This window comes from Aquila chrysaetos, chromosome 15 (assembly GCF_900496995.4).
Source record: "Aquila chrysaetos chrysaetos chromosome 15, bAquChr1.4, whole genome shotgun sequence".
NCBI classification, from domain to species: Eukaryota; Metazoa; Chordata; class Aves; order Accipitriformes; family Accipitridae; genus Aquila; species Aquila chrysaetos.
Window position 1 is genome coordinate 29349565 of NC_044018.1, and position 13035 is coordinate 29362599.

General features: G+C 50.5%; 1 protein-coding gene across 1 annotated transcript in view; it reads left to right on the top strand.

Moving 5' to 3' along the window:
* Positions 1 to 2113: 2113 nt before the first annotated feature.
* HDAC7 (histone deacetylase 7) overlaps positions 2114 to 13035 on the top strand; it is a 93289-nt gene continuing 82367 nt past the window's right edge. Inside the window, exon 1 of the mRNA XM_030037193.2 lies at positions 2114 to 2419. Coding sequence (XP_029893053.1) covers positions 2401 to 2419 — 19 coding nt within the window. The 5' untranslated portion in view covers positions 2114 to 2400. The remainder of the gene's footprint in view (positions 2420 to 13035) is intronic.

Sequence of the window (13035 nt, forward strand, 5' to 3'; positions counted from 1 at the left end):
AGGAGAGTTTGTGTGCTCTCTGCACAAAGCAGGGCAACTTCAGCGGAAGAGGTGGAGTCCATCCCTTTGCAAAGCTCCTGGGAGGATTCTCCTGGCTGCTGGAGATTTTCCTTCCCTCAGATAGAGGCAAAACCTGAAGCCGGGTGTCCCGCGTTAGGCCAACTGCTATTATTGAAAGGGAGACTTGGGGTGGCAATGGGTGAGGCAGGAAGAACATTACTATCTTCCTCCTGGAGCTGAACCCTGAAGACAAGGTCCTTCAGAAAGGTGAAGGCTACAAGCCTTGGAAATGGTTTGGGGCTGGGAATCCCAGGTGGAAGGAGCCACCTCCTGGAAAGACTAAGGCTTGCAAGCACTGAAGGAGGACAATCCCTCGGCTTCTCCCCCACTCCTGCTTTCCTCCTTGCATTCATCCTCATGAACTCTTCCTGGACAAGGTTGTGCTCCCACCATGAGGGTAAGATGCTCAAAAGCTCAGAGCTGCAAAACTATTGTGCTGTGGTCCAAATTCCCCTACAGACCTAGTGGAAGATGCTGTATCTGCGTCCCTCAGCACGTAGGAGGCCCCACCGGCCTTTTGCACAAACACCAGTGGTTTCTCCTCAAAGAAATGAGGAGCAAAGGGCAGGTAATGATGTGGCCAAGATCCTTGAGGATCAGGGGAGACAGCAGTGGGAATGGAGCCAAGAATAGGCATGCAACAAAATCTCACCCTGGAGACCTTCTCTTGAACGACCAGAGAGGAAGCCCTCTCTTCAGCTCCCATAACATTTCTTTATAAGTGCCGAAAACTTTAGTGAAAATTAGATATAGGCGTCTAAATGAGTTCTGTGCTTTTGCAACTTTTACCCAGCATTATAACAGTGTTCAGCACCGTAGAGTGCAGCTGGCTTCACTTTTCTGAAGAAATTCAAAATAAAATCCTCAGATTGGACCTTTTTTTCCTGATCGCAGCTGACTCTGTGTTTGAAATCTGTATGTTTTTCCCTAGACAAATCCTTGAAAGGAAAGATGGCTTCAGGCTGGGCAGAGATCAGCTCGTCACACAGAATCGGGAACAGGAGAGAGTGTGACTTGCAGTAAGCTATTGAAGGAAATTAATCAGTACGTCAAAACCCAACAGCTTCTCAATCCGTTATTCCACTGTGTGTTTAGTGACACTGGAAAATACTGGATTTAACCGGATTTGAAAGTGATAAAATGCATAACAATAATCAATTTCCAGGAGTTAAAGCCAGGTGCAGTCAAACAAGAAAAAAGACACTGGGTTTGGTGGTGACTTAACATCATCAAAAAAAGTGTTCTTTGTTAGGCCGTTAAATTATTGAGGAAAAAAATTGAGAAGCTTGTTGTGTGCAAATCCAGAGCAGATGCTTCTGGAAAATGCTGTAGACGTTGGGCCCAGTAATGGGTTGTCTCGGATGAAAGTTCCTATCTTGGGACAAACCTGAGGACTGTCAGATGAGGAAAAGGTGCTTTTCTGATGCCCAAATCCCAAAGTCTGTGTCCGAGTGGTGCTTCAGTTGCCGAGGTCTGTCCCTCGCTGTGCCTGAGGATGTCTGTACCATTTAATTTCTCTCTGGCCCTCTGTTTCCCACCTGCTCTATCAGATGGACTGTTTCCCTTGGTCTCCCACTTCACAGTGCAATTTCCCTTTTTGCTTTGGACTGGGAGCGCTGGGTTAATGCCGCCCTCGTAGGGTGTCAGCATTGCACAACCAGTTAACCCTCTCTGGATAAGACGTAGATGGGAAAGACAAAAGAAGAACCGAATTCTCTGCCGGTGACACTTTCTCCCAGCCAACAAACAAAAGTTTTATTAGCTAAGCCCTCTCAGATGCTGCATTCCAGCTTGGTAACATTTCGGTAACACATTGCAAACGTTTGACTCATAGAAACTTGGAAGGCTGGAGCCGGGGGAGGGGGAAGAGCGTCACATTCCCATTCCCGGGCAGGGTTTGGTTGTTGGATTTTTTTTTTTTTTTTTTTAAAGAACTGAAACTTCTCTCTGTTTAATGAAAAAAAAGTGTTTGAGCCTGACGGCTTTCACCGGCTTGCATTGTGTTTGGGAGAGAGGGGCTGGGGGAGGAGGGCTTACGCTGCCAAGGGAGGAACCCAGGGCAGCTGAACTCGCTTTTCTTCTGCAAGTTTTTTTTTTTTTTCTCCCTCTGTGTTCCCAGGACAGGGTTGGCTTTCTAGGTTTGATAAAGCATTTCCTTCCATTGTCATTCTATACGGCCTCTGGGCCCTTCTCTCAGTCCCTCCCCTTTTGCCGTCCCCCCTCTTTCTCTCTCTCTCTTCCTGAACTTTAGTGAATCTTGAGATATAAAGAAAGCAGCTGCCTCCCTTAAGCACATCTTGAACAATGAGACCTCATCTCCAAGGGCTTTAATTCCTCTGGATGCAAGGACAAAGCCAGGGTGAGTAGCCTGCTAGTGACTCTGCCCGTCACCGCATCCGCGGCCGTTCCCGGTGGGTTCTTGCGTCCGTCCCCGCAGCGTCGGGGTCCTCTCGCTGCTCTCAGGCTGCCGAGGTACCGTATAGCACAAAAGCAGATGCTGTAAACGTTAAAACTCTCAAAACCCAACCCAGCGCTGCCTGAGAAAGTGCGGACGCTGTCCCCATCGGACGCGCGTGCTGGAGAAGGCTTTGCCACCCAGCCGTGTGCCTGGATTTGGGTCACCCGCTGGCTCCCCTCCTTGGGAGACTGGGCAAAAACCTGGTTCTTAGCAAGGTGGGAGGAATCCTGATCTCAAAGGCAAAGAAAAACAAATATGATGCAATCAAGCGTGGCTCTGAGCGGGGCTGCGGGAGGGAAATATTCCCCGCAGCTTTGGGGCCGTGTAATTCAGGGGCGACACCGAAAGAGGAGCTCGGAAAAGTTCCGGGTGGGAGACACCTCCATGATCCAGGGACGCTCGGTTTTGGAGGCGAGGGCTGCGTCGTGTGGATGCTGCAGACCTTCCTGCCGGTGTCCGTGGCATTTCTGCTCTCTTGCCTTCAACAGCCTCGTAGGATTTTTCCAGCCCGTTTTAAATGGCGAAGCGAGAGGTGGGCTGGAGAACAGGGAAACTTCTGCTCGGCGCAGGGGATCTGTGACTCGTAACCGCTGCATCCCAGGGAGAAAGCGGCCAGCGGGGCTCGCTGCGGTCCGTGCTGGGGACCGCAGAAAGCAGGCAGAGGCGCAGCGTGTGTTGTCGTTGTAAAGAGTGTTATCCGGAGTCTGGTTTTGCCCGAGTGACCTGTTTAGATTTTTTCGTGCAGAAAAAGCAGGAGGCAAAATACAGGACACTTCAGCAGCAGTGTGTTATATGTTAATTAACGGAATTCAGGACAAGTGGTGAAGCTGCTGCCTAATGTGCAACTTCCAATAGCGGGTCCCAGTCTTACCCTCCCAGGAAACTGTAACCGATTCACAGGGGAGACTGTGACAGACAAGAAGGCCTATCGCAGATATATCTTTAAGATCTTCCCAAGGGATTGCATGCTGCAAAAAAGCACATTGTAAACCTGCCAGCTCCTCTTCCAGAGCAGCTTCCCAGGACACTTGCTCCGGTTGATGTGCACCAAAACAGCTCTGTGTTCCTGGCACTTCCCCGCTGTTCTTTCTGGCAGGCCTTTGCAAACAGCTAAAATACAGTCATCTCGTGAAATCTTCCTTTCAAGGTGTTTGCATTCCCTGAGCTCTCGCGTGCTCTGATGTACTCGCTGGTGTAGCAGTCCCTCCCTTTGCCTCCACCGTTAACGCAAACTTATTTTGCTTGCAGTGCCTAGGTGACAATGGGAACAAAGGAGCAGGGACCATGACTCTGAAGGATGTCTGAGGTCGAAAAGTCCCCTCTCTCATTTGTATCGGCTCCTCTATTTGCTGAATAACTTGCAATGCGTTCCCTACTCTCATGTTACTTAGAGGAACTGGGGGCAAACTGATGGTGATGCATGTGGGCTGCATGGCAGTGCGGGAACCTGCGGTACAATGTGGGCTAAGGACAGTGGTACTAGATGTACTTTGGCAAATGGGAAATGCTGCGTGCTCAAGAGAAATGTTGCTGGTTAGGGCATGTTCCTCAGACTGGTAACCACCAGAGTTTGAAAAGCAGAGGAGGGAAAACCAGCGACATGCAGCGGTAGCTGCTTTTGGGGAGGGGAAGGTGCTCCAGCAGTTCTGCCACTTTTCCCATCTCTCAGCTGCCCCTTCACCTCTGCCATTGAACTCGTGTGATTACGGAGTGGTTAAACTGGACCCTAAGGGTTTATTTTTAACCTCAGTTGCTCGATGTTAGCTCAGTGATCTGGTTAACAATACGATGCCACAAGCCATAGTAGTGCTGCCGCTGAGTGCGCCGTGCTGGTGGGATCAAATGGCCTCGGTGGAAAGTCCTTAAGGCTTCACTGCCAAAGACACCGTGAAGTGGAATGACTCCCAGGTTGAGGAGTCGATTGCATGCAACTAAATACAGCCCAGATGCTGTTATCTAATGACCCCAGGTGTCTGTACTCACCCCCCTCCTTTGAGTTTCTCTTCTTCTCCATCTGTGTCCAGTATCTGTTGTCTGCACTGAAATACAGTTTGTAGGACATAGGAAATACCACAGGATATCTGAGGTCCTTGGGATGGGGCATGGAAAAGATTGGTGCCTGAAAGTCCATAGCAAGCCTCCATGCCATAATGACTGATCCTTAGATAAATTTTCCTAAAAGCTTTATTACAGGTGAGTTTCCCAAATTTCTGTCTTCTGCCCTAGAACAGGAAAGAAAGTCAGGGATAACTACAACTAGGAAGATTTCCAATGGCTTTGTTGATCTCCTTCATCCCATGTATAGGCTTGTCAGGTGGAATTAATCCAAGATAAGGTGGATGAGCCCAGCTGAGCTGCTCAGCCTTGGCTCCCTTTGCAGGCATAGGGGAGGAGGACCAGGCTCTTCTGGGGACTGTTCATCTTGGCTAAAAGTAGGTATTTGATATGCAATTTTGATCTGGGTAAGTTGAGTCCTTCTAGTAGGGGCTTTAGGAGAAGCAGCTGATGACTTACACATGGAAAAGACAAGAAAAACAGACAGACGAAAGACAGGTGATAAAGGGAAATTCAGATTAACAGGGTAAACCTGGGCACATGCAAACAATGTGATTTTGTGTTAGAAAACACTGGAAGACTACAGCTGAGAACACAGAAAGTAGGTCAGATGCTGACTGCTGGATCTATTCTAGGAAACCAGCTCCGGATAGGATTTGGCCACCACTCTGGGTAATCAGGAGGACATGCTCCACTTCCCCCGTAAGGCCTAATGTGATACCTAGGCAGATAAAATTAATAGCTCTGTCCTTACTATGTTTTAATCTCACTGGAGTTAATTTTTTTGAAAAATAGTAATGTGGATGCTGCTGAGTGTAGATGTAGGGTGTATTTGCAATGGGGAGCTGTATTTTAGGAAGCAATGCCTTGAAGAGGCTATAGGAGGCTTTGAAAGAAGAAACCTACTGGTACTGTTTCTGGTATAATATGGCAGTTGAGAAAACAAGAGTGATCTTGGGCCTTATAAACACAGGATGATCAAAGAAGGTATAAAAAAACACTTTTATTACTCATTAAAGCATTACTGAGCCCGTCTGGGGTTCTGTGTCAGTTCAGGTACCTGTTGGAGCATGGCGTGTTCTTATGCTGTAAACAACCAAAAAGCTGTCCTTGCATTATGCAACATATAAACTGCTCAAAACATGACTGGAAGTTTTCTAGGAGACCTGCAGAACTTGCGGCTCTTGCAAAAATCATCTAGAGAGCCTATGTAGTCTGCTATGCAGAAAGTCAGAGCAGGCTAGATACATTTTTGAGCTTTTCTCTCCTTAAAATGACATTTCTAGTCCAACACAACATCAGGTGTTTTCCCTTCATCCCAGTCCAGCTGTGCTTGTGCCATTTGCTCTTAGCCAGAAACCTCTACTAAATCCAGCAGCTTTGGGCAGCACTCTGGTATCTCTGAAAATGGACTAGGAGTTGTGGGTAGAGATGGCTCAGGAACGGACACCGGGCTGGGTGGACACGCGTAGGATTACTCCAGGGAGGATCGGAGCCCATCAACATAAGGGAAGCAGTCACATTCACTTTAAATCCCATTGACTAAGTTGAAGGAGTTGGTTAAATTAGCCTTTAAAGTAGCAGAATGAGGGAGGTGAAATGAACATCTCCAGACTTGATATTGAACAGATCTCAGGTCTGCGGCAGGAGGAAACCTCCAAAGCTGTTGTGCTACTGCCTGGGACAGGCATTTTTCCAGCCGGGGCTGACATGTGTTAATATAAATGTAGATGAAACCTTCAAATTTAATGGAGCTTTTCAGAGCATAATTGTGTTCCCTTGATTTTCAGGAAGAGATGAGAACTTTACTGCCACTGAAAGTCTTCCCCACCTCGGTGCCCATAGTCCCCTCCATAGCAGCCTCCAGGAGTTCATCTGTGTTCTTGGCACTTACACAATGAGGAAATTGGCCAGCATTTCCATATTAGCAATCAACTTTCCAGGGATGTTGCATGTATTTTCCAGCAAGGGATGGAACAGCATCAGCAACCCTTTTATCCGCCAGGCCAGGACTGCAATTCTGCAGTAGGAAGGACGAGACATTGTTTAAAAAGACTCAGGCGAGAGCTTTCAGAGCGCAAATGCCCACAGAGGCCATTCCTTCAGCGCAGGAGCTCTGTATTCAGACCGTGTCCTGGCGCTTGGCCCTCACCTATTGTCCCTGCTCGGATGTTTTGGGAAAGCACGGTGATTGCTGCCGTCACCGCTGCTGCACCCTGCCCCAGCTGCTCCCTCGGACAGCCCCAGTGTCACACCAGTGGGCAAATGGGCAGACTGGGCAAAGGAGGGAGGGACTGGTGGGATGGCATTGCTGCTCTGCCGACACTTGTCCTGCTTGACGGAACTTCTTGGCATCTTGATGGGCTATCGGAGATTTTGGCATTTGTCATCCTGGCTTTATGGCCCCGTTCCCTTGGTGAAGCTGAGCTTGGGGTCGCTCTGTTGGGGCTGTCACACAGGGAAGGGAAATTGGGACAAAGCGCTTAGAAATGGCCACCTGGAACAGTTGGTAAATTGGGATTGAGGTGATATGATGTGTTTGACCACCCTCGTGGTGCACAGGGATAGGAAGTGAGAGGTACCCAGCTGTGACCTTATTTCCAGTGACACTTGCCTCTTGGTATCTCTCCTGGACAGACACAGCCACGCATTGTTTGCGTCGTCAGGAAGATGCACTTTAAATATGTATTAATTGGGCTTGGTTAATTCATCAGGAAGTTTACTTTAAAAGCAAATAAAACCAGTGAGCAGCTATAATGCCAGGAAACAGGTAAACTTTTTTTTTCCAAACAAATCAGGCGGGTGGGGCAAAAAAATCTTGCCTGATTTTTGCAGGCATTTAGCAAATTTGTGATGGCCGCACCTGATAGTTATAACATCACCAGACAAACTGCTAAATCATGGGGGTTTGTGTGGTGGCCACACAGGAAGACTCTGTGGCCACACACATTCCCCCCCTCCTTGAAATTTGCTGTCCAAGACTATTGCGGGGCTATTGATGACTCTGGAATAGTTATTCCATCAGCCCATAGTCGGATCTAGTTTGCTGTTGCTTTGGCATCTTTCAAATGCAAAATGCACCGAAGGGGGAAAAAAAAAAAAAATCATTGTGCTCTGCTTTGCGCCGTGTCTGGCAGACGCGTGCGGGTCTGTAAAACCCATCCTGAGCTTTGCAGCACCGGTGCAAACCTACAGCGGAGCGAGCGTGTCGGGACTCGAGGTGCCGCAGCTTGCACCCCTGGAACGGAGGGTGGGATAGGAGGAGATGGAGCCTTTCTCTAAGGTCACCAGGTCTGGCTGTCAGTCCGTGGCTTCTGCTAGTCCCCAGCAGGCTGGGAGACAGGTAACACCGTGGTTCAGCCTGCTTTAGCCTTTTTTTCACGCCAGCCTGCTCCTCCCTGGTAACTGCTCGCCGTCCTTTGTTCTTGAACCATATTTCTCACCACGTCGTCAGGCGCGCTCAGCGAGACGGAGAAAAGTGCTCCCTTTCAAACACAAAGTCCCAGGACAACCCCGGCCTTTTTGTTTCTCTCTTTTTTTTTTTTTTTTTTTTTTTTTCTGTGCTCGCTTTCATGCTGGGAGAGCAGTTTTTCCAGCCAGCCTGGCTTTGGAAAAGCCCAGAGCACCGGACATGTGCAGAATGAGCAATGCCGGAGCTTCAGGGCTCAGCCTGGAGGACCGTGGGCTGGACAGACGGACAGCGGGCTGGACGGACGGGCACCAGGCTGGAGGACCTGTAAGCAGGCAAATAGTCTCACAGGGGAGGAAAGGGGTTGTTCTGGGCTTTGGGGACAGAGCGTGGCTTTGAAGGGAATATAGGCTTTCTGGAGATGGATTTTGAGTTGGAGGCATCCTGAAGCTTCGGGTTTTGGAGCAAAACTATTTCCTCCATCTCTTTGTGCCTGTGCTTTAAATCTGGTAAACAGCACGTGTTCAGTTTTGGTCATTCATTCAGTGAGACCCAGACCCTATAACTCACTTGATAAATACCACAGCAAAGTCTGCTTCTGCTGGCACAGAGGCTGATCTGAGTGCTGACAGTACACGCCAGGATGGGGAGGACCTGGCTGTTGAATCCTGCTGACTTTTCAGATCAATCTCTTCCCTGTGATTTGTCTAGACAAAAGGTTTTCAGCAAGTTGGAAAAGCACTGTGAGATTCCTGGGCATTTCACAGCCCTCAGCATCCTCTGGCCCCTTTATGGAGGTGAAACCCTGAAATTATGAGAGGCTCAAGATCATATTGCTGTGCGACTCCTAGGAATGATTTATAGTCCAGGGACTATAAATCCTGCTCTGCTCAGATGTAATAAGAAAGGATCCCTCTTCCCATTTCCTGAATTCATTATATTTAAGACAAGTGAAATTTGCATTAGAACAAAAAGAAAATCTCTAGCAGATCAGAAAGGAAACATTCCTATACATGAAACTAAGTCTCAAACCAAAACTGAGACAAGCAAAGTAAAGACCAGACGCAGGGACCTGGTTTAAAAAGTCACAGGCACCTGAGATGGGTCTTGGGCAGGAAGAAGAAGGTGTTGTCTGCCAGCTTAGTGATTTAAACAGCCCCTGAGGCTGTGGGAGAGGTGAGATGGGTTCCCATCTCCTGCGGAGGGTCAGAAGGCACCGAGCTACTGCTGCTGTCCCTGTGCAAATGCTTCTCAAACTTTTCTTCAGAGCCATTAAGGCTGGAGCAGAAGGTTTTTTTTAATGAAGTTGGGATTCCTGCCTCACGCGCGGCATCGGGCGCCTGGGACGCGTGGGGCTGAGCTCAGAGGTAGCTCTGGCTGTCAGCAGTGGTCCTTCACCAAACCCAAGAGTCGGGGACGTCGCTGGAGGCCACCTCTACCACTTCGCAGGGGCGGCTGGTTCCTGGGACGGCAGCACCCACCCGGGGACGTGGCCGGGAGGTTGCCTAATCCCTTCTGCTTTCTGCCCCTGCAGCGTGAGCGCGCACCGCAAGGGGAAGAGGACGAGGGCCTTTTTCAAGGTTACAAGCTTCTTATTTTTGGACGCCTTTCCCTACTGCTGGAGCTGACCCAGGCTGCGAGCTGTTGAAGTTTTAGGTCCTTTGTTTGTTTAATTGAAGTGCTGTTTGTTTTTGATCACAGGCATTAGATAGGCGCTTCCTCTGCAGGCAGGAAGCAGTGATTTCCTGTTCGTTCGCCGGCCAACTCTCACTGCGCAGGAAACCTCGCTCTGCTGAGTGTTCACTTTTCGTGCAACATTTTTGGAAGGTCTTTCGTGGTGGTGTTTTGTTTTCTCTCCTTCCCCCCCCCCCCCCCCCCCCCCCCCCCCCTCCCCAAGTGGTGCTGGTGGTGTTTGGTCTCCGTAGGAAGGATGTGTAGAGACAGCCCTAAGTCAACGCACGCCGGGCTGAGCGTGCTGGATGATGCTGTTTGCTGAAAATAGTTCCTTTTAGGCTGAAATCTTTTGGTGAGGTCCAAGATGCAGGGAAGACGGTCGCTGTGCTGCCTTCACAGCACCACCAAGCCTCCTGCTACTGAACACATTTGGTTTTGACAGTTATTTGACAATAGCTACGTGTTACCACAGGGCAGTGCAAGTGTATCTTCCTTGTGCTTTTGTGGACCCCACTCAGTGTGGATCTGTATCTACAAGCACCCGATTTCTTTGCAAGGCTCACCAGTCTCTAACTGTTGTTTTGTTGATGTGTGCCTTGCAGTGATTTTTTCTTTTTTTTTTTTTTTTTTTTTTTAATGGGAGACTACTTCATTTACTGTGAAGGAAGGTGTATTTGTAACAGGTCGTTTAAACAACTTGCCCAGCATCACATAGAGACTCGGCACATGAGCAAGGAGTTAAAACAGAGACTTGGATCAAATCTGCCAGGTTTGCCTGCTTGTTTGCTTGCTGTGCTAGAAGGACCTGTAGGCAGATGAATACTTTGAGGATGCAACAGGTGAAAATTTTATTGCCAATTACCAATTAAATCCGTGATAGATCGCCGTTCTCGGTCTGTGCCCACCGTGGCTGAAATGGATGGTGTTTCCCAGCTCCTTCATAAGCGCAGGCAGCTCATTTCTCATCTCTGCAATACCCCACCAGCCTTGTTCCCTTCTTGATTACAACCGCGTGTCCGTGTCAGTCGCATGAAGCATCAGAGAGGAGTCAGGGATGGGGTTTGAGGCGATGCTTCACACCTGCATAAGTGTTTCTGGGGTGGAAAAGAGCTGCTTAGGCTTTTCTGTCGTATCACAGACAGGCGCAACAGCAGTTCCTTGGCAGCTCCATGTGCACGGGGATGTTTTTACTCAGCGTGTTTATCCTGGTAGCATCTAGGAGCTAACCCAGATAGGGCTTCACTGCAGTGCAATGCCCAGAGGTGAAGCACTGCAGTATCAGATGGCTCCAGCCACAGGAAGCCTGGACAGACAGACGGACACCGCCGCATGAGAGCTTTCAAACTGCCCCACGGCAACAGATGCCGACCGTCAGTGCCACGCATACTTGTCTGCCTGAGTTTTTAATTATTTTGCTGTCGTAAAGGGGCTCCCCTGCAGGGAGGGAATTTGTGATGGGAAGAAGAGCGGCTGTAGCAACAAAGCGGGGAGAGAAATGGCAGGGGAAGGGGGAGCAGAGCAGCTCACAGCCCCCCCCGAGGCGAAGAGCGGGAGGGATTAATCCTGCAAATGCCTGCGCACGGGAGAGAAGATGGTCGGAGGTTTTAGCCAGTGTTGCGCAAGAGCAGCTAGCTGGGGCCGTTCGGCCGCAGGGGGATGAAGCACGGCGGCGGGGGGATGCACGGAGGGATGGGAGCTGGAGGAGGAGGAGGATGGTCTCTGCTACAGCGACAGCGCCAGGCTCCGGCTCCCATCCTGCTCGGCCATGGCTCGTGCTCGGGGCCATCCAAGGAAAACATTGTCTGGGCTGCTCTCGTGCGGCCCCGGCTCTCTGCGAGCGTGTCCCCCACCATCTCAGCCTCCTCTCCTGCCTCGTTCCTGGAGAGCTCTCCATTCCCCAGGCCCCTTCCGATCATTGCACGTCGATGACATCATTGCCAGTTGCCATGGAAAAGCCAGGTTGTCCAAAACACGACCCTTTGGCCTCATCCCATGTGTGTCAGGAAATGAAGGTTTTATAGTACATCTCTGCAATGGAGCAGAAACAGCCGGAGCAGGAACCGCAGCCCGGGGACAGGCACACAACCCACCCTGGTCGCGGGCTGCCCGGCGCGCGACTCCCCGGTGGCGCCTCCCATGGGGAAATGGGCACCTATTTCTTGGGGTTGCAAGGCTGATTTATGTCTCCTGAGTTATTTCTGAGCTTTCTGCTTTGGTCTGAAACGCCCCGGAGGAGAGGCAACCTGAAGTGTTTGAGCCGTTGCCTGGGGAGAAGACAGAAAGTCTGCACCGGATTGAGCAGAGGCAGAAAATGGAAGAAAATGGTCTGTAGGGGCTCCTGGCTGGGTGGAGCAGTTGGAGGCGATCGAACGCGTCTCCCACCTGAGCTGCAGGCTCACGCTGCTTTTGGGGGGGGCTGTGATGTGCAGGGAGAACAGCGAAGGCGTTTTGGGAGGCTTGGCCACGGAAATTTTCCTATAGCCAGAAAAAAACTGTCCCAGAATCGGTGATTAGCAAAGACTTTGCAGACGTTGTGGGGGCTTTGGAAAGGAAACGTCAGGTGTCACCCCATGGCAGGGATGGGACGCTGCTGTTCAAGGCAGCCTTTGTTTAGGCAGGAATTACAACCAGACTCTCTCTCCTCTCCCGCAATATTTGGGAGTGGAGGTGTTTCCCTGAGGGAGGGCTGGAAGCCTTACCCCTGGATTCTCCGAAACCAGGCCAGAGAAAGCACGAGGTGTCCTGCCCTGACCGCAGAGCCAGGCTGGATCCGCTCGCTCCCTCCGTGCAGAAGGAGCATAAAAACCTCCCATGAACACCTGAAGCAGCCGGTGGCTTTGCCAACCTCAGCTTCAGGTTCCCTTCCAAATTCGCGGCAGGGCCAGCATTCACATCGTCACCCAGGCTCGGATGTGCGTCACCTCGGATGCAACGGCTCTGCAGCAGCTTGGGCTTTGACACAGTTTGTCTTGCCCCTGCCCTTCCTGCTCTCGGTTTGGCTGGGAAACGAAAATGCTGCTTCTCTTGCTGTTTCCAGACAGAGTGGCTGAGCGTCTCTGGACGGACGAGCTGTAACGTGAGAGTCTGAGACCCAAAGAGCCTCCAGGTCTCACCATTTCACGTTGCTGCATCCCGCCGCTGCGCTGGGCGGTGCACGCAGGCACGCGTGTGTCTGCACACACGTGCACCGCTGTGCACGCTTGCATTAGTCCTGGTTGGCGTGTGCCCGCGTACACCGCGGCTCTGAGCACGAGGGAAGTAAATAACAAGAAGAAAATGGCCCTCAAACAGCAACGTGGCCTGAATCTGGTTTCCACTCCCTAGTGCAAGCTCATCTCAAACCTGGAGGCTTTTTCCAGCTCGCTCGCCCCTCTGCCAC